Genomic DNA, 20,391 nt, shown 5'->3' with positions numbered 1-20,391 from the left:
GAATCAGAGCAGCCTGCAGCATGAGAACAACCGGACAATTTAATCAAGTAGAGTCATATCTCTCTCTCTCTCTCTCTCTCTCTCTCTCTCTCTCTCTCTCTCTCTCTCTCTCAATATCTCTTAATATTGATTAGGCAGTCAACTTGAATGTTTTTGAGTCATCTGATTGTATATAGGAATGGCCAAAACAGGCTAAGGGGCTCAGTTCCTACTTTTTAGAGAAAAATAGCCCTAAAGGTCAATTTCTACTTCTGGCATGACTGAGTCCACAGTTAGAATTATAATGAGAAGCTATGTACTTTACTATGTCACCACTGAGCTTCAAAAATAGGTCCTAAATAGTTTTTCCCATAATATCTTGACTGATACACAATTTCCTGAAACAAAGGACTGATATTCTGTTGTCAATGTGCAGTAAATATACATCTGAGAAAAAAATGTTTCCATAAAATATAGAGTAAAAACTACTTGCTTCTATCTAGTATCTAGAATAACAAAAAAATAGAACACAATAGTATTAAAGTTTGTTGACAAAACAAGAATTAATTAATCTTTTTTAAATTTTTTATTGGTACATTGTATTCATACATCTTAGTGGAATAAAAGATGGTGGAAACATACACGCACACATCACTCAATTAGCCCTGACCCACTTCCTGCTGCATTCCCTCCCCTCCCTCCTTCCCATGCTTGGCTGAGTGATTGACTTTGATATGTTTAAGTACATCACGTGCTTTAGAGAGTTTCCTTCTTCCCCCCTGCCATCCCCTCATCTATAGAATCTCCTTCAGCTAGAGTTCCTCCTGTTACCCATTTCTTCCTGTAAATGATGTAATTGTGTTTTTTTTTTATGGCTGAGTAAAATTCCATTGTGCACATATCCTACAGTTTTGTAATCCATCCATCTGTTGATGGACATCTTGCCTGGTTCCACAGTTTGGCTGTGGTGAATTGTGCAGCTATGAACATGGATACCCATGCATCAGTTTGATATTTTGGTTTCCATTCTTTTGGGTAGATACACAGAAGTGGTATTGCTAGATCAAATGGTAAATTTGTTCTCATTCTTCTGATGATCCTCCATACTGTTTTTCAAAGTGGTTGCACTATCTTTACATACTAGAATTTATTTTGGTTCTTTTTCATCTCTTACCCCCCTCCAACAACATACTCATGTAACCCTAAGTGCTCTGCCTGTTTTTACCCTCCAGTAATTTACATTCCCAACCTGCATTTTTTGGAGTCCAGAGCATCCTTTCAGTGGGTTGTCAGGAATATATTCACTGCAATCTATTATTTACAAAACACCATTTTTTATAAGGTGACCTTTACCATTGTAATCCAATGGTTGAAGGTAGCAGATTTCTAGGCACCCTAAACCAAGGGACAACAGCTTATATGCATACCAGATTTAGTTACAAATGGTAACGCTTAAAAAAAGAAAGTTTGTTTTCAGTTAAGAACCTAATATTTACCAAAATATAAATTAAAATCATGGAACAAGTGACATATACTATATAGTTATTTCTAAAAGTTCTTTGTAATTGTATTTTCTTTTCAAGTATATATGTAGATATTAAACAATTTGGTGAAGAAAAAATAATCATGCTACAGAAATATCTTCAACCAGGAGCATATAATTAACTTAAAGGACATTATTAACTTGGAATATCTTATTCATCTTTAAAGATGAGGTTTTTTTTTTTTTTTTTTTAGAAAAAATAAGTCTAGGCCGGGCGTGGTGGTGCACACTTGTAATCCCCGCGCTTGGGAGGCAGAGACAGGAGGATCGCGCAGGTTTGAAGCCAGCCGCGCGCGCGCTGGCTTAGGAGACCCTGTTTCCAAATAAAAAATGTAAAAATAGGTCTGGGAGTGTAGTCCGGAGATAGAAGGGCTTCCAGGAACCCCAGTACCACCAAAAAAAAAAAAGAAAAAATAAGTCTAGGAGGATTTCTGAAAGTTATTTGAAATTAAAAGTGCATCAATTGTTTTTCAGAAATATTATAGAATTTTAGGTTTTATTACAAATTAAAATTTTTTCAATTTCATTTTTTCAAATTTGCAACTATTTGAAATCACCTGAACTCATGGTATTACATTACAAAATACATTGAAGGGTTAGATATGTGATAATTATGTCTACTTTCCTCTAGATCAGTTTTATATGGCAGTGAAATTTCCTTAGAACTATAGGTTACAAAACTCTCCTCTCTGAAGGCAGTCTAATAACATAGATGAACGTTGTGAAAACATAAGTCTTTTCTTTCAAAGGATAGCTTAATTTAGAGTATACATCATTTTGTGACTTTCTATAAGGTCTTCATGAGAGTTTACCTCTCCTGAGAATTACAATTGTGTGAGACTGAAACCATACTCCCACCAACAGAGGTAGGTACAGAAACTTATGTTAGGAATTAAAAGTGAGCTGGCTTCCTGCCAGGTTTACCTGCCTACCTGGCTTCCCTGTTCGCAAGATCCTTTTTGCGAAAAGTAAAATTGCCTTACCAAGTCATTTGCAAACATGTGTCTTTTCTTAGGACACTACAGAAATTTATTTCTAACAGTATGAGTCTTCATTGTAGGAATAAGCAATTATTTTTCAAAATTAAACTACTATGTGCTTTCTTATCTGTCCAAATTAAAATTTTACTTTAAATTATATCATAATGTCAGTTTAAACAGGAAAGAAAACTGTGTACCCCATATAATCTAAATTTTATATGAAAATATATGTAAAATGAAAAAAGATTAGATACTTTTCGAATTAGTGATAGGTAAATGTACAAAAAGGGGCAACAAGAAATTATTTTATAGCAATAATTTCCAAGTAGTCCTCAATTACCATGTATCATTTTCAAAATCAGAAAAAATACATGTCATTTTTTTGGGAAAATCTTTCCAAGAAGAAAATAGAAATTGTCGGTGAAACATGAACATTTTAAGCATGGCCATGAATTTTTCAAAGAGACATCACCCTGCAGAAACAAATGGAAAACATTACTCTGAAAAACTCACGGTTAAGATATTTGTGGGACAATATAATAAGAGATACCTAATGAAGCCCATCCATCTTCAGTACCTGTAAATACACCAGAGGGACAAATAAAGTATGATCAGAGGGCAACCCATTTGAAAGTAACCTCAACTAATTCAACAAGCCTTTGAATAAGACCCATATAATTAAAAGCTTCTTAAATGAATTTCATAGCATGCTACAATCTTAATTTGCTCCCTAGGTCCACACATACTTTTAACCCAGCCACCTGGAATCAAAGTTAACTTCTCTCTTTCTTCCATTCTACCAACCCTTGGATCTGATTCATTAACAATCCATCATTTCCACTGCAGGTAAACTCAACCGTAAGATACACCTGAATTCTTCTTCCCAGATATGTCAGAAAAAAACAGTATTTTGGAAATCTTTATCTTCTTCCTGAAAAGTGTTGATTACTTTAAAGGCACATATTATAATTCATAGTATATCAGTAACAATGAAATACAGCATGCATGTCTACATATACATATATGCATATTTATGTGTGTGTATACATTTAGAACTGTCAGTTATGGGTGATAATAGCTTATTATTATTTTTATATTTATTCTCCATAAATCTACTGAAAAATTCTTTCTAATTTACTGGCCATCATTGGACTTCTCTGAATATCTTCCCTCTCTGAATATCTTTCCCCTTAATTAAACAGAGAAGTTTGTATTTCTTGGGGCAAAACTACACACAAGGTTCCAAGACATGCTGAAGAGTGGTGCTGTGGGTACATAGTGAGTGTAGGCTTATCTATTCTCTATTTAGCACAATTACATTTCTATCACCTTGTGTGGAAGATTTCACGAATATCAACTCAAGTTATGTAGTTTTATTGATCCTTTTTGTTCTTTAACTGTTTCAAATGGGAGAAATTTAGGGGTTAATCTGTCTTTTGGAACTAATATAAGGAAGCTATGCTGTAATGGGTCGATGAGTATAAGTGTCTTCAAAAACATCCTAATGAAATTATTTAAAATTGTAAAGAAAACCCCTCATTAAAATAATTTAAAATTGTAAAGAAAGAATAGGTTTCATGACCTCTTTTTTAAAAAAAAATTTTACAATTCTGTGAGTCTAACGTGTTTGCCAGAGATATATCTTGGGAAATAGGAAATGAAACATAACAATGCTTTCTATTTTTATTAAGGTTTTATACTTAAAAGCTAGATCAATAGGCAATTGATGTTTATAGAGAATTACTGTATGAAAGAAATACTTTCCAATTTCAAACTAATTCAGGTATAATTTAGGGCAGATGTCTTCTAATTTTTATTACATTACCTCACTATAGTGGACTCTAGAGGCTAAGTTAAGAGCTATGAATCTTGTTTGCTTCATTTGGTAGCTGTGTGACCTTCAGAAACTTTTTTAGCCTTTTTTTGTTTCATTATCATGCATTATAGAAAAGGGATAAAACGAGCTACTTTGATTTGCATGATGACTAAATAAGATAATCCAGAAAAGTGCTTAGCTATTGCATATTAAGTATTCAATAGATCTTAATTATACTACTCTTGATAATATTATAATCCAGCAATCTTAAAAAGTAGGTAAAATCATTGGTAATTGGTGGATACCATCTGAAAAAATACATCTAGAACATTCATCTAAAAATTACAAGCTCTAGAGGATTGTTGGAATATTAGCATAGTGCTTCTGAAAGCACTATTCTACAGGAACAATGTGATCAATAGCTACGTGGCCATCACTGCATGGGGCATTATGATCGTATTTTTAAAATTTGCTGAAGTGAGTTTGAGAATGCTGTGCAATGAGCTTTTATCTTAGAGACTGAAACTATGCAATAACATATTAAAGCAAAATGGTCACAAGAATGGCATCAGCTTTGCTTTCTTTTTTCGTTTTGTCATTCCCAAGTTTACTTAACCATAGAATTATCTTATCACAAAAATCATATTCACTTCTTGATTTACACACTGTTTAAGATATTTTTCTCTGTGATCCTAACAAGAGCCATGCAGGCAATGTGTGAAAAGAAAAAGACATGTACAGAAAAGAAAAATGAAAAACTGTAGACATAGGACCAAGAAGGATTTCCATTTCTTCTGGGAACTGCAATTTAAAAAAAAAAAAAAAAAAGCAGTGAGATGTGGGACAAGCTGGATTATGAGTGGCCATGGAGCCCAGCTTGAGCTCCAGAGTGACAGGTATGCTGGGGCAAGGGAGCGACCTTGCAAATTGCAGACCACATGCCTGCTCATGTGGACAATTCAGCTCACTGTTTCCCCTCAACACTCTGAGTCTGAAAAAAGGCATATTTTCCTTTTCTGTTTTCTAAAATCAATATTTTGTCATGTAAAGTCCCCATTTTTTTTCATATTTGTATCCTAGATGTTTATGCAGTTCATGTGCTCCAGGATAAGACAAGCACTTCTGTGGGTTGCATATAGTCCCCTAGGAAGTCATTTGACAGTTCTGGCTTATTCTCCAGGGCTCAAGCTACTTCCTATTAGCACATATGAATCATTCAGCCAGGGGTTAAGCACTTTGGTTCTTAGCAGCCCTGAGAGGAAGTAATGAGTCATTATGCCCACTTTCCTGATAAGGAGATTATGTTTTAACATTAGAAAGGAAGGCAATTTGCTCAAGTTCACAAATGCATTAGGTGGGAGATCATTCATCCTCAGGTGTCCATGATTTACTTTTATACTTCCCAGGATCTAAATATGAATATACATTTGTTCTACAATAGTATATAGAGTTCTTTTTTTGTGGTAGGGGAGTGTTGACCCTGATTGATTATATTTACTCAGCCTCCTTTATTCATAGATTAGGTAGCTCCAGTTAAATTCCTTACTTTTTTCTTTTCTTTTTTATAATGCTAGGGAAAGCAAACCAGCCCTCTTTTATTTTTATTTAGAAACAGTGTCTTGCTAGGTTGCTGAGAACCTTAACAAGTTGCTGAGGCTGACTTTAAACCTGAGATCCTCCTGTCTCAGCCTTCCAAGAATGAGGATTAAAGCCATGTGTCACTATGCCCAGCTTCTTTGTTTTTAGATGAAGATGTCAACCCCCTTCTGGTTGAGGGATTGTATCATATATATGTATATATGTATATGTATATATATTATATATTATATATATTATCCTTATACCTCAATATAATTTTTTCTTTAAGGTCCTCAACCTGGAAGATATACTTGTTTATTCTAATCTTTTCTTTCTAATTTTTATTATTATTTTGGTATTCAGGAGTTACAGCCATAGAAGAATCTGTAAATAAAATCCTATTTCTCTGAATCAGCAGTGGGGATACTATAATTAATAATCCAAGTCTGACTCATCACCAGATTTTAATGTGAATCTTTATTGGGACTAGCTAGCCCCATACATTTATACATTTTCTATGACGTTTTATTATACTACAAAGACAGAACTGAGTGGTTATGATAAAAATCATATGATTTACAAAACAAGAATTATTTACTCCTGCTGCACAGGACAAGTTTGTCAGTTTCTGCTCTAGGTAGTCTAATTTTTTTCCTAGGAACAAAATCCAATGATGTCCTATGTCCTTGGAGATTGCTGTTTTCAGACCCTCATTGAAATGCTTTTACTGAGGTCCGTTTTGCTATCACCCACAGGCTCAGACTAAATGTAGATAAGAGGAAAAATGTCCACAATAGTTTTTTTTTTTTTTTATTGTAGTCACTGGAGAGGTATTGTTGAGGATGTTGTCAACCCCATCACAGTGCTCCCTATGAGAACAACATATCTGGAATGGGAAAACATAAAATATATCTTTCCTTCTGAAAAATTGGTTAGCACTAAAGCATGACTACTTCACATCTTATATATTTTTTCTCTTTAAAAGATACAAGATTTAAAGGTAACACTTTCAACCATCTAACTTATTTTGCTAAGCACCACTTTCCATTTTCCAAATTTATGCTTGGTTTCCTTTCAGTTTCCTTGTGTTGCTTCCTCTTTTCTGATTTTTAGATTTATGTTCTTGCAATGTGTGAAATTTTTATCCATATTTCATCTTTAAAAAATTTAAGACTGGATATAAATAAATGAGAATTTAAGGTCTATAGGAAGAGATCTGAAAGAAATGATGCTTGAAACTTCTGTCCCCACCACAGGAATCTTTTCTGTGATAGTACCTTACCCTCTCCCCAGGGTTCAGTTAAACCTCTAGAAAATAAGAATTGAAAGAAAATACTCTGACCCCACAAAGACCTCAGCTGAAAAAACCTGCAGCTCTCTAAAAGCAGTATCGTGTGCAGAAGGAGAATGGCATTCCCTTAGCATGGTTAGAACACCTACTAAGTAAGGTCATCTCATCCTGATAGTCTTAAGGACTCATATATAGAGATGAATTGAGAGGACAGTGTTTATTCCAGAACAACAGCTTTATATGGCAATGCAATAAAAAGCAGAAAGTATATGCTGCCAATATAGAATTATACTGATGCCACTAAAATCAGAGTAGAGTAGTGAAACATGGACAAATGTTCAGATCAACTTTCTGTCTCACTGCCAAATAAAATACATGGGCGGATGCTGACCCCTCAGTCCGCTGATTGCTTCCCACACAATCCAAAGCACTGAGAAAGATGTCATTAGATGCCTCAAGTACATCACCTCCGACTGGCTGCTTTGTCTTTTGCTTAGACGTGGGTAGTTCAGTACTACAGAGTTTCATCTGGTGATCTTATCTATGGTGTGTAAATACAATATTAGTTTCCTCACTGTACCTATCTATAGAATTTTTCTATGAAATTAGGTTTTTTCCTTTAATGAAAAGTAAACTCTCTTCCAGTTCAATGCTAGAAAATAATCAACTAAATAACCCACCTCCTTCCACTTCTTTATCATGGTAAAAAGAAAAAGAATTAAAAAAGTAAATAATGGAAGCCAAGAAAAAAAGTATTTTCTACCTAATTCCTTCAAAAAATAAGCTAAATTTCAGCACTCCCTGCCACATTCTCCTATAAATAATTATAAAATTACCAGTAACAAATGCTTTCATAATCATCTATGGAAGTCTGTATCTAAGGTCCTATTTAGTGTTTTTAAAATTATTTTTCTGCTTTCATGAGTAGTACTAATTAAATAAGATGAAATAAGACCTGAATATTTACCATTTTCCATTAGTCTGATGTTTTGACTGATGGAAACATCATAACCATAGTAGTGTTATAACCATAGCAATTACCCATAACTGGTATTAAGTAATTAAGAAAATCATCAACCTTACAAGTTGCCACTTTTTTTTTTTGAGTGTCTAGAGATGGAACCCAGAGGCATTTTGACCTCCAAGCTACACCCCCTGCCCTATTTTTTATTCTTTATTTTTTGAAACAGGGTCTCACTAAGTTGTGGAGGGCCTCTCTAAGTAGCTGAGGCTGTCCACAAACCACGATCCTCCCGTCTCAGCCTCCGGAATGCTGGGATTACAAGCATGCACCACCACGCCTGGCTACAAGTTGCCACATTTGAATATTAGGAAAAGCTACTTTATGACTCTTTCTTAAAGTGCTATTTCCTTGATCTTTTCTAAATTCACTTAAGGTTCCGGTCCAGCCCTCACCAAATAATCACACAAAAACAATACTTATTTTGCAATGTGTATGTGGGGGATGTACTGGGAATTAGACCCAGGGCCATTCTACCTTTGAGTCACACCCCATACCTATTACATTTATTATTTTGAAACCTAGTTTCACTAAGTTGCAGAAGATTTAGCTAGGTTTTTGAGGCTGGATGTGAACCTGTAATCCTCCTGTCTAGCTTGCCAAATACTGGGATTACAGGCATGTACTTCCATGCTTGGCTCATCTGCATTATTTTTTAACCACGTTTTTAGGATCTTTCATGAAAAAACTTGAGTTAAATTTGAAACGTCTTAAATTCAATTTATCTTTAAATGGTAAAGTATTATGACCACAAAAGTTACAACAAAATGCAAATTAGTCAACATTACACAGATTCTTAGAAGTGTGCTATTCCCATGGCAGTCTAATATGACCTCAATGTCAGGAAATTGATCTGTCTTGATAATTTGGAACTCTGACAGGTCTAGCTGTCTAGGTGTCTGGAGGAGAATAGAAGAAACAGCTTGGACTGGTAGATGCATTACTTGGTACAGAGTGAATAAACAAAAAATAAACTATCTACCTCTTAGCTTCTTACTGGGAAGGGAAAGAGTTGACCTGTGTGCCCAAGACTAGTATCTGCTTGTTCAGTTCTGAGCTCTGATGGATTTGGCACACTCTAGCCACCTGGAGCAGAATGTAGAATGAATTAGGCTAGTAGCTCCAGACACACGCACGCACGCACGCATACACACAACATAGCTGCCTGATTATCCTGGGAGAAAGAGAAGATAGGAGTACCTAGAATCCCTAACTAGGGAGAGCCCTCATCCCTTGCCTGCTTTGAAGAAGCTATTGAAGATAGACTTTCACCTTTCATCAACCCTTACGATTAAGGTTCCAAGTTTCAGAGGGAAGAAATGTGGTAGGATAGGAAAAGAAAAATGATAGGTTGAAAAGAGACACACTTGAAAGGAAAGAGAAACTATATTTTTAAAATCTAAAGCTGGGCATGGTGGCACATGCTTGTAATAACAGCATTTGGGAGGCTAAAACAGGAAGATTGTGGTTCACAGACAGCCTCAGGTACTACTTAGTGAGGCCCTTTGCAACTCTGTGATATCGTTTCAAAATAAAGAAAAAAAAAATAGAGCTAGGGGTGTAGCTCAGAGGCAGAATGGCCCTGAGTTCCGTTCCCAGTACTGCAAAAAAAAATAAAAATAAAAATAAAATCTAGAAATTTCATAATACTAATCTTTATTCTAAAGGGTCTATGCTTCCTTAAGCAAAAATATTCAGTAATCACACATAATGGCTCATCTCCCCACCTGAAACTTCTGAGATACTTGGTAAATAAAGGATACATAAGAAAGGTATGACACTTGGCCAAGCTCAGGCACCATCCAGTCACCATCCATTTACTGGATATCAGAGTCTTATTATTGTGAGGAAATCCAGAACTCCATTCCTCCTGTGCACCCCTACCCAACCCTTCATGGAAGCCTCCTATAAAAAGGAAATGTAAAGACCCCAAAGTTGCTTTCTCCCTCTTCAGATGCTCTGTGTTTTCTCTTTAATATAGATCCACCACTTTCCTAAATAAACCTCTGTCTTTATCTCTAGTGAAAAATGTAAAAAGCGCCTGTAATCCCTTGCTAGGCTGACTGCTGCCTGGGGGGAGTCTTTTGTATAAGGCAAGTTATAAAAAGTATAAAGGTACCTGGTTCATCTCTAATGCATAGATTCCAACACAGATACCAAAGAAATGTGTGCCTGCAAAAGTAATTACACAAGAATGTTTATAGCAGAGTGATCTCAGCAAGATGGCAGAGGAGGAAGCCCTTGACCTCCTTTTCCCTTTTCCTTACAAATGTACAAATCAAGGAAAATGAAGAATCCGGCAAAAATTATCCAGACAAAGAAACAAGATAAATCTTCAAAAACTAATCATAAAGATGGGGTTACATGAGTTATCTGACAGAAAAAAAGTAACTCTCATAAATTTTTTCACTAACGTCAAGAGAACAATGAATTCACAAAGAGAATATGATAAAAATACCTTGTTAAAACATCAAACAGAAATCACGGAGCTAAATAACACAATAATTAACTTAAAAATTCATTGGTTAGATTCAGCATCAGAATACATCATGCAAAAGAAAGATATCACTACCGTTTTAAAAGGTCACTGGAAATAATTGAGCCACAGGAACCAAAGAAAAGAAAAAAAAAATTAAAATGAAGAAAGCTATGGGACTTAGAGTATACTATCAATTAGATCAATTAGCCACCATCCATTTACTGGATATCAGGAGCCTGATTATTGTGAGGAAATCCAGACCTCCATCCCTCCTATGAACCCCTACCCAACCCTTCATGAGAGTCTCCTATAAAAAGGAAATGAGAGTTATGGGACTCTCAGAATATAAAAGCAATAAATGATCAGAATGCTGATTAATAATGAAGGAAATCCACTGACATGTGCATATGTGAGAATACCAATACCTATCTGAATGTCTTATATTGGGGATTGGGAAGTGGGGAGATAGCTGGGGATAATTCATCAAGTTCTGTACATCTTTGTCACTATTACTATCATTATCACTAAGTCTTATTATGTCAGACTATAAAAAAAAGTATAATAATAAAAAGTATAAAAAAGAATGGTTATTATAGAAATATTTACCCCAAACTTCCCAACTCTAGGAAATAAATCGACCTTTAGATTCAGGAGACCAAAGAACACCAAGAAAGATGAACTCAAATCTAAATCAAGATATGTTATAATCTAGTTATCAAAAATGAGAAATAAAGAGTTTTGAAAGCTGCAAGGATAACAAGTTGTCTTATACAATGAAATTTTAGTAAAAATATCAGTAAATCTTTCCGCAGAAATCTTGCAGGCCAGAAGGGTAGAATGATTATTGTGAGGAATAATCTGGGGTAAAAAAAGAATGTCACCAAAGAATGTTCTACATGATAACAAAAAAAGTATTCAAATATAAAAGAGACAGAGACTTCAGCAGACAAAGTAAATCTGGGGGAGTTCATTATCTGGAACCTACTTTGCAAGAAATGCTAAATGGTGTTCTTCAGGTTGAAATGAGGGTAAGATAGCAACATGATAACATAAAAAAAAAAAACTATGGAAACTTTTGATAGATTTACATATAGACTAGTGTAGGATTTTGTATTGCTGGTGGGTAGATCACTTTACTTTTTTTTTTTTTGAGGGTCTGTGGATAAAACCCAGGGGCATACAACCTCCAAGCTATACCCCCTGCCCTGTTTTTTATTCTTTGTTTTGAAACAGGGCCTCACTAAGTAGCTGAGGCTATCTGCGAACCGTGACCCTCAGGTCTCAGCCTCCCAAATGCTGGGGTTACAAGTGTGTGCCACCATTCCCGGCTACTTTACTTTTATTATAAAACTTAAAAGATTACTTTCCTTTTGCCACTTTGGATGTAGCCATGTGTATGTTCATGCTTTGGAAGAATCCTCCTCCATGGCTAAAAGACCTGATTGGACCTCAATCAGTCTAATTAAATCACAATTCCAACTCCCACTGGCAGAAGTGGAAGCTGGTCAAACATGAGCTGAAGAGATAACAGTACCATTGTGTTCCCTTAGCTCTATTCATAGTAGCCAAGATATGGAAACAACCTAGATGTCCATTGGCAGTTGATCAAAGTAAACGTGGAATACTTTTTAGTGTCAGAAGAGAAAATTCTGCCATATCCAACAACATGGATGAACCTGGAGGACATTATGCTTAGTGAATAGCCCAGTCACAGATTGACAAATGCTGCATGATTTTACTTATATGAGGTACCTAAGAATTAGTCAAAATCATAAAATAAGAATGAAATGAGAGTTGTCAGGGATTGAAAATGTGGGAAGTGGGAAGTTACCAGTCAACACACAAAAGGTTCACTCAAGCAAAATGTATGCATTCTAAATATCTACGATTCATCATGCACATAATCAATAATAATATATTATGCACTCAAATTCTGTTAAGAGGGTAATCTGATGTTATGTATTGCTAAACAAAAGTTCCCTAGGAAAAGTCTTTTTATTCATGTGAGAGTTTGCAGAACTTCTATACTAATAGTCATTTGGCTTCTTTCTATCCACAGGCAAAATTTTTTATTCAAATATTTAATGAAGTCAAATAGAACACATTACAATACAACTTCATAAGTTTCTCATTTACATAATGTATATACATAATGACTTAAGCAGACCTGAAAATAAATATAATTACTCATATATTAAAACCAATTTTTTCTGTTAAGATAAGGGTGTTTGTAGCAGTTATATTCATAATAACACAATCTGTGAACAATCTAGATGTCAACAAATAGGAGACTACATTTAATGAATTGTGACATTGTATTACTCCAAAATAAAAAGATAAAACTACTAGTGCCCAATACAGGTACATCTCAACAAAATGATATTTAGAGAAAGAAGCCAGACATAGGAAGGACATTCAGAAGGATTTAAATAAGTCACTTAAACTTAGTCAAGAAGGATGGTATATTTTTAAGTAAAAACCAAAATACATTTCCATTTGCTTGACATATAACATGCTGTAGTATAGAGATGCAAGTTTCTTAGGTTTGTATCTCTGTCCATTACTTAAGGCATAGTATATACCTAATGATCATTCTGCCAGCCTAAATGACAGGGAACCATGGCATATGGGCTCCCATCCCTGCTGGGCTGCCATTACCATCAACACAAAAGCATCAATGCTGCCATTTTTTCTCTCCTGAGAAAACCAGGGTTCTATCACCAGCTCTTGAGACTGTTTCTGATCCTGGACTTATTGAAGTGTGGATCTCTACCAGATAAGATCAAACAAATACTGCTATAAACCCAATATGTCAAGGGCATCAAGTGCCCCTCTAAAAGGCAAACACCACTGTGCTATAATTAAAGAGGGTTATACTTAGACTCACACCCAAAAAGTGTGGCATGTTTTTCTTGCTCACTTACACCTAACTTGGTCCCTCTATCTGTTGTCACACACTGAATCTTCCTTTTGGCTATGTCAAACTTTATTCTTATGCTGAATTCTTTTCCATATGTAACCTTGCTTGTGTGTGTGTGTGTGTGTGTGTGTGTGTGTGTGTGTGTGTGTGTTACTAGGAGGTGGAACCCACGGGCTTTCTACATCCTGGCTATACTCCCAGACCTAGTTTATACTTTATTTTAAAACAGGATCTCACTAAGTTCCTGAGAGCCTCATTAAGTAGCTGAAGCTGGCTTTGATTCTGTGGAATCCTGTCTCAGCCTAAGAGCTGGGATTACAAGCGTGTGACACCACACCCAGCTGTAACCTTGCTTTTTTTCTGAATGGCTTACAAACACAGTTCACTGGATATTTTTGTGCATATCCGAACTTTAGCTGTGAAGAGAAGTCATGTCTCTTGCTCTGCCAGGGGTGTCTAAGCCTCTATGCAAATTAGTATACCGTTCCTCGAGGAGGGAATGCTGTCTAACCCTACACATTAGCTACATTCATCATAGCTTGGGACCAGTGGGACATCTTGTTAAATAGACAAATGCTACTGACCTTCCTAGGCTATTGTAGATCAATGCTGTGCAGTAATTATAAAACTGAATAGGAAGAGAAAGAGATAAATCCATTTGCAACAAAATCTTTTTTTTCATGTTGATCATTAGTATATGCAGTATAGTTATTCATGAATCTTCAATACTATATGTTCTTTCCTTTACTTCAGATGCTTTAAGCATTTTTAGAAATTTTTATTTTTAACATCTATTTAATACATAAATGTACATATTTAATTGTGGAAATTTAGAGAATATGTATAAATATAAATGTGAAAGACAAAAATGTAAAATATTCTTAATCTCTTATTATATACAAACTCTACCTATAAAGTATATTTCATTCCTAGTGGGATATAAAATTATACAGACAAAAGAGCATGCCATTCTCCATGAGCAAAATTCAGCAAGGAATTTAATTTTAACTTTAAAACAACAAAATAGCATCATCGTCAACAATAACCTCGGCAACAAAAAGAAAGCACTTCTCTAAAGATCTCTAACCACATGGATGATCAAATCAGTTAACTCAAAGTTTGTTTTTTTAATGAGGATCCTTAATCTAAAACTTGAGACAAGAGAAAACAAAGGGCACAAATTAAGATGAGACATATTTGCTTTCTACTGCCTCATATTGCTGCATTTGAAGAAAGACAAGAAAGAAAGGATTAACAGGTAAGATATAGAATTCAGAATGTCTTTTTAAAATCATCATAGGACTAAAAAAGGATAAAATAGCTTAGGCTACTTCTACCTCAACATTCTATTATTCATCATTTTAAAAATAAGAAAAATGTTTCTATTCTTCCTATTCAATGAATGCTTGTTTTAAAAAGTAACATAATGATTTCTCCAATTCAATGAATATTTCATTTAATAACTCCTATTCAAATAAATTTGCAGGCATTATTAGAAAACAATTCCATGAATTCTAGGGTTAGACATTCTTTACTTCTTTACTAATACTCCCAAATAGTTTTAATTAGCTTATAATGTTAAAGATACTGATAGTAAAGTGCTATGCTTTAAAATGTTAAATTAATAGACTCTAGAAGAAAATGTAGGTGTAGCTTTAAAACTGGACAGAACTGGTACCTAGCTCACTTTTTCTAGAAAAGTTCATGCGAACATGTATAAGCTCATCAAAATAAATTCTCATGTGTTGGCCCTAAGGCCTTATTTTTGATACACATATATTTCTCACATAATCAAGTCATCGTGTATGTGTTACACAATGTCACTTAGAGAAGAACCACAGCAAGATCTAGATTCCTTTCATTGTAGTCTATCTAGCTATCTGAGAAGTTTCCCTTTCTTATGTGAGTGATTTTGACCACAAATCTTACAAATTTGACAGATAAGTAACCTAATAATTATCATTTGTTCAACTCACACAACAATTTGTAGAGTTAGGATCAGAACTGTTAACCAATGAATTTCTGTCTACTGTTTTCTGAATATGGTATCTTATAGTTAATAAGTACTTCTGGAAAATGGCGAGAATTCTAACTGGTACACATTATTGGATGATCAAAAATAAAGATGTTTTGATCACGAGTCTAGGCAAGCTCTGTTAGATCCCTCAGAAGAAAAATGAAAGCAACAAAGTAGCCACCCTACCAGTTTTAGAAAATCAGAAGTTACATATTTTACACAATTAGAAACTATTAAGCAAGGGTGATTAAATGCTCAATCATTTTCTTCTAGCTGCTTTAAGGATTTTTTTTATAGGAAACGATCAATATGATGTAATAGAACTATAAAAGGCTTTCTGAGGAGGTATGAGACATTCACAAAAGAGGACATGCTTCACGGAATTGTCCCACACACAGGCAACATACTTCATTTGAGCATCAGGACAAATCAATAGAGATTAATCTAAATCAGAAACATGAGCCCATCAGGAAACATAAAATGGCTTGTGTTGTAATCACTGCCTTCCCTTCTGGGGCAGCCTACCATCATCACACACACACAATAACCCTACTTTTAGGTTCTGTCTCTCTAGGTAGCCCAGGTTCATTCACTTTTTACATCAGACCATTTCTACCTTCTTAGAAAGGCTAGCATCTCCTAAATTTCTCCAAATCAAACTCTTGTCCCTTCTTTTTATTGTGGGAGCTGGCATCTGTCATGGAGTCAGAGCTACCAAAGAAGTCAGAAGATGCTCAGCTTTAATAGCTGGCACCTAAGTTAAGCCCAGGCTTCTCTAGGGCCACTGAATGACTGACGCTGGTGCTAAGCATCCCCACATCATGTCACATGGTTCTTATCCCATGCTTGAATAGCTTCATTCCCTAGGTCTCGCAAACTTACTTCTCTCTCCACTAAAACCTCTACCTCCTCTCAAGGTAAGAGTTTGCCTTGCCTGGGCCAGTTCCTTGTAACTAGATCCTATACTCAAATTGTCAAGTCTCTTCTAATAATTCTTGCCTCCTGCCTGGATCCAGAATGTTGAGCCTACTCTAGAATCTTAGTATTGAGAGCTTCCAGAATTAAAACTGAAAGATTTGCTGTGTAGAACCTATGTCAAGACTGCTTGGTAGCTGCGTCCAGGCTGTGTGGCCATTCCATCTTCCTTCAGTCTGCACCAGCCTTGGTGACCAGGTTTTATGACTTAGGGCTCAATTGCCACATATCCCAGTACTGGAGGAATTTTGAAGTCATTATCTGGAAATGAAAGCTTTTCCTCTCCAACCTGTTTCTTAAGATGGAATGATCCATGTGTTTGTTTAGGTCTAAGCTTGAAGCCAGATCTCACAGCACTATTCCACAGGTATTTGGCAGGTTAGCAAGGATAATCATCATTTTCTTGTTGAGATTTGCAGATGGCTGCATCAGTCCTGTCTAAGTGGTCATCTTAGTTCACTTATAATGCCAACCTTAAAGTCTACTAGACCAGTCCTCTCACACCTTCACACTGTCCACACACTGCATTTTGAAATACATAATATGGCTTTGTTATGCATTTTGGGGGGCTATTATATAATACTTGTATGGCATTTGGGATATTTCTTATAACATTGGGGAGGGGGAAATCTACATACTGATACAAAAAATTGTTGAACAATCCTACCATACCAGTAAATTTATCACCTGTGTCAAGAAAACTTAAGATATAAAATTGTTTTCTTCATATATTTTGTCCTCACCTTAAATTCTAAGAAGGCAGCCAGTCTCTTGGTGCTCACTTGCCTCAGGGGAGGTTTGTGTACTGGGCAGGAGGGAGAAGCCTCTATCAAGGAGAATAGTGGTGGTGCTATGGGGAAGATGATTGTCTCAGTGAGGCTCACTGGAGAGAGAGGGGAGGTTCTGTAAGATGAAGTAGAGGCCAACAGTCCAAGGGTCCCACCACTATCAGAAGCCTGCACCCGAGTTTACTGGTTCTTCCTGAAAAAGAAGATCTCAGTAGCTGAGACTGGCTGTGAGCCTGTGATCCTCCTGTCTTATCCTTCCAAGTACTGGGCTTATTCCCCAATGTACATGATGTACATTCACAAACATATCAAAGTCAATCACTAAGCCAAACATGAGAAGGGGGGAGAAGGAGGGAATGGAATGAGGGAATGGAATGGGAACTGGGAAAGGGCCAATTGAGTGATGTGTGCATGTATGACTCTATCATCTTGCACTTCATTAAGATGTATGACTACAATGCATCAATAAAAAATTTAAAAAGAACTATGTAATTTAAATTTTTATGCAATGGCATCCATATATATGCTATATATATGCTACATATATGCTATATATGTAATATATATATATATATATATATATATATATATATATATACCAGTAAGATGTGTGTGTATGTGTGTGTGTGTGATACTGCAGATGGAACTCAGGAGCATTCTACTTCTGAGCTACACCCCAGCCCTATTTTCTAGTCTTTATTTTGAATTTGGGTCTCACTGAGTTGCAAAGAGCCTCACTAAGTAGCTGAGGCTTTCTGCTAACAGTGATCCTCCTGTCTCAGCCTACCAAGTACTGGGATTACAAGCCTGTGACACCATGCCATGCTCAGCAGTAAGAGATTTTTATTTTCGTGTATAAGTGCACAAGTAAATATGTGATAGAAAATCTCTTGTTTTATATAACATTGATACAGTTGCATCTGGAAAAGAGTAATGTCTCCACTTATAGTTTTATAGTAACATTCACATAGACAATTCTACTTGCTGCTGACCATCTTGCTATTTGAAACTGTAGAAATGTGTTATGTTGGCTGCTTGTAAACACTGGCCATTAAATAAATGTTGGTTAAATTTAATATATTACAATGATAGGAATTATACAGATGTATTTGGAAGGCAAAAGTAAATTTTATGTATTGGTGTCTTCCTTTCAGATATGATGAAACTAATTTTTCTAAAGAATAGTATCTCCTAAACCATTTTCCTTCTACATAAGCTTCATTAATAGAGTTCTTTTTAGATTTAAATTACTTTCTGACTTCATTACTTGTCCTGCGTACACTCTTAAAAACCTGCTAATTCAAAGGGAGCACTCAAGCATCCCATTGTGTCTCAAGGATCAGGAAATCTTGCGAGAAACAATAAGTGGCTTTGTCAGGTAGTGAATGAGGAAGACATATCTGCCCCAAGGAATAAGCCATGTTCAATCTCAACATGCAAAAGAGCATTTCTTTAACTTGCACGTGATTTAAAATCCAATCACAAGAATAAAGTCTTTAAATATTAAGATGTCTTTTCTAGAAGACAATCGGTAGCTTAGAAGGCCGCAGGACTGGTAGCAATTGATCTTTCAAACCAATGAAAATTCACACCCAAACAAACAAGACAGAAATGAAGAAGGAGAATCCACTCCTTTCTGTGTTTCTGCATATGTTCCATACAAAGGTTTTAACCCAGCGTCTCAGCCTCAGTCCTATTGACATGCGGGGCCGACTCTTCTTTGTTTTTGTGAGCTGTGTTGTGTGTGCACTGTAGAGTGTTTTGCTGCATCCCTAATTTCTACACACTAGGCACATGGAGCATCTTTCCCTCCTCACCTGACCCTGCTCACCTGACAATCAGTAATGTTTCCAGGGTTTGGAAAGACTGGGGGCTGCCACCTGTCCTGAGATACACAGCTGCCCTCATTCCTTCTTTCTAGCTAGATGATCAGACTTTGCTTGTTCAAACTGACAGTTTTTGAGCTAGAAGGAAGTTGACTTTTAATATCCATAAAAACGGAAAGTGCACAGGCTGAACACTGTCTTTACACTGGTATCTGCAGTTAAGTAATGGGTCAAATCTTGTATCATGTATATTATTTGCTTTCTTTTTGTCTAGAGTGTAATTTGGTGATTAAAGGAATGTCTATGGCTTGAGGCCAGACCATCTGAATTTAAATTTGTTCTCTAACATTAGGAAGCTGTGTAATCACAAACCAGTCACTCAAATTACTGACACTTCCAGCCTTCATATTAAAAAGGCAATAACAAGCTTGGCATGGTGGTATACAACTGTAATCACAGTATTTGTGAGGCTGAGACAGGAAAATCATTGATTCAAGGCCAGCCTCAGCAACTTAGGCCCTCAGCAACTTGGCAAGATCCTGTTTCATAATATAAAATAAAGTAGGCTGGAGTATAGCTCTGGGGTAGAATGCTCCTGGGTTCAAATCCTAATACCAATAAATAAGAAAATAGTATAAGTATAAAGATAATAACATCTCTATTTCACTTTATTGTAGGAGTTAAATTAAATAGCATCCCTAAAGAACATGCCACATTTTATAAAATCATCTATTATCTCAAGCTTATAACCATAAATGCATAACATATCATCTATTATATGTATTATTTTTTTCTTCAGAATAGTATTTCTTTTTTCTTTCAGAATCACAATAATTAAACAAGGTATATCATTTTAAATATTCTCTGAAGTGTCAAATTTAAATTTATTTCAATCTGTCTTTATGATAACAGGGCAACAGAGTGGACCTACATTTTTCAATCATTGTATCTTTCACCGATAAGAATCTGGATAATCCTATTTGAATATAGTGATGAAGAAGAGAAACATTTTCATTCCTTTTTCTGTTGACACAGTTTCTCTAACCTTATCACAAGATTAACTGAACTACCATTTCTTTCAAAACCATCCCCCATTGCCGGGCATGGTGGCGCACGCTTGTAATCCCCGCGCTTGGGAGGCAGAGACAGGAGGATCGCGCAGGTTCGAAGCCAGCCGC

The 20,391-nt window shown here is 35.7% G+C and overlaps 1 protein-coding gene across 3 annotated transcripts in view; it reads right to left on the bottom strand.

Moving 5' to 3' along the window:
- NKAIN2 (sodium/potassium transporting ATPase interacting 2) overlaps positions 1-20,391 on the bottom strand; it is a gene marked incomplete at both ends in the record, with an annotated part of 1,067,732 nt that overhangs the window by 740,281 nt on the left and 307,060 nt on the right. Inside the window, one exon of one of the 3 annotated variants that reach the window (XM_080700349.1) lies at positions 3,016-3,066. The exons of the other annotated variants lie outside the window; for them this stretch is intronic. Within the exon in view, the coding sequence (XP_080556475.1) occupies positions 3,016-3,066 (51 nt within the window). Of the gene's footprint in view, positions 1-3,015; positions 3,067-20,391 lie in introns of those variants that run through there. 3 annotated transcript variants of the gene reach the window in all.

Source organism: Muscardinus avellanarius (assembly GCF_963383645.1).
Source record: "Muscardinus avellanarius genome assembly, chromosome: 8".
NCBI lineage: Eukaryota > Metazoa > Chordata > Mammalia > Rodentia > Gliridae > Muscardinus > Muscardinus avellanarius.
The sequence above is the reverse complement of the archived record's forward strand: the minus strand, read 5'-3'. Positions and strand labels throughout refer to the sequence as shown.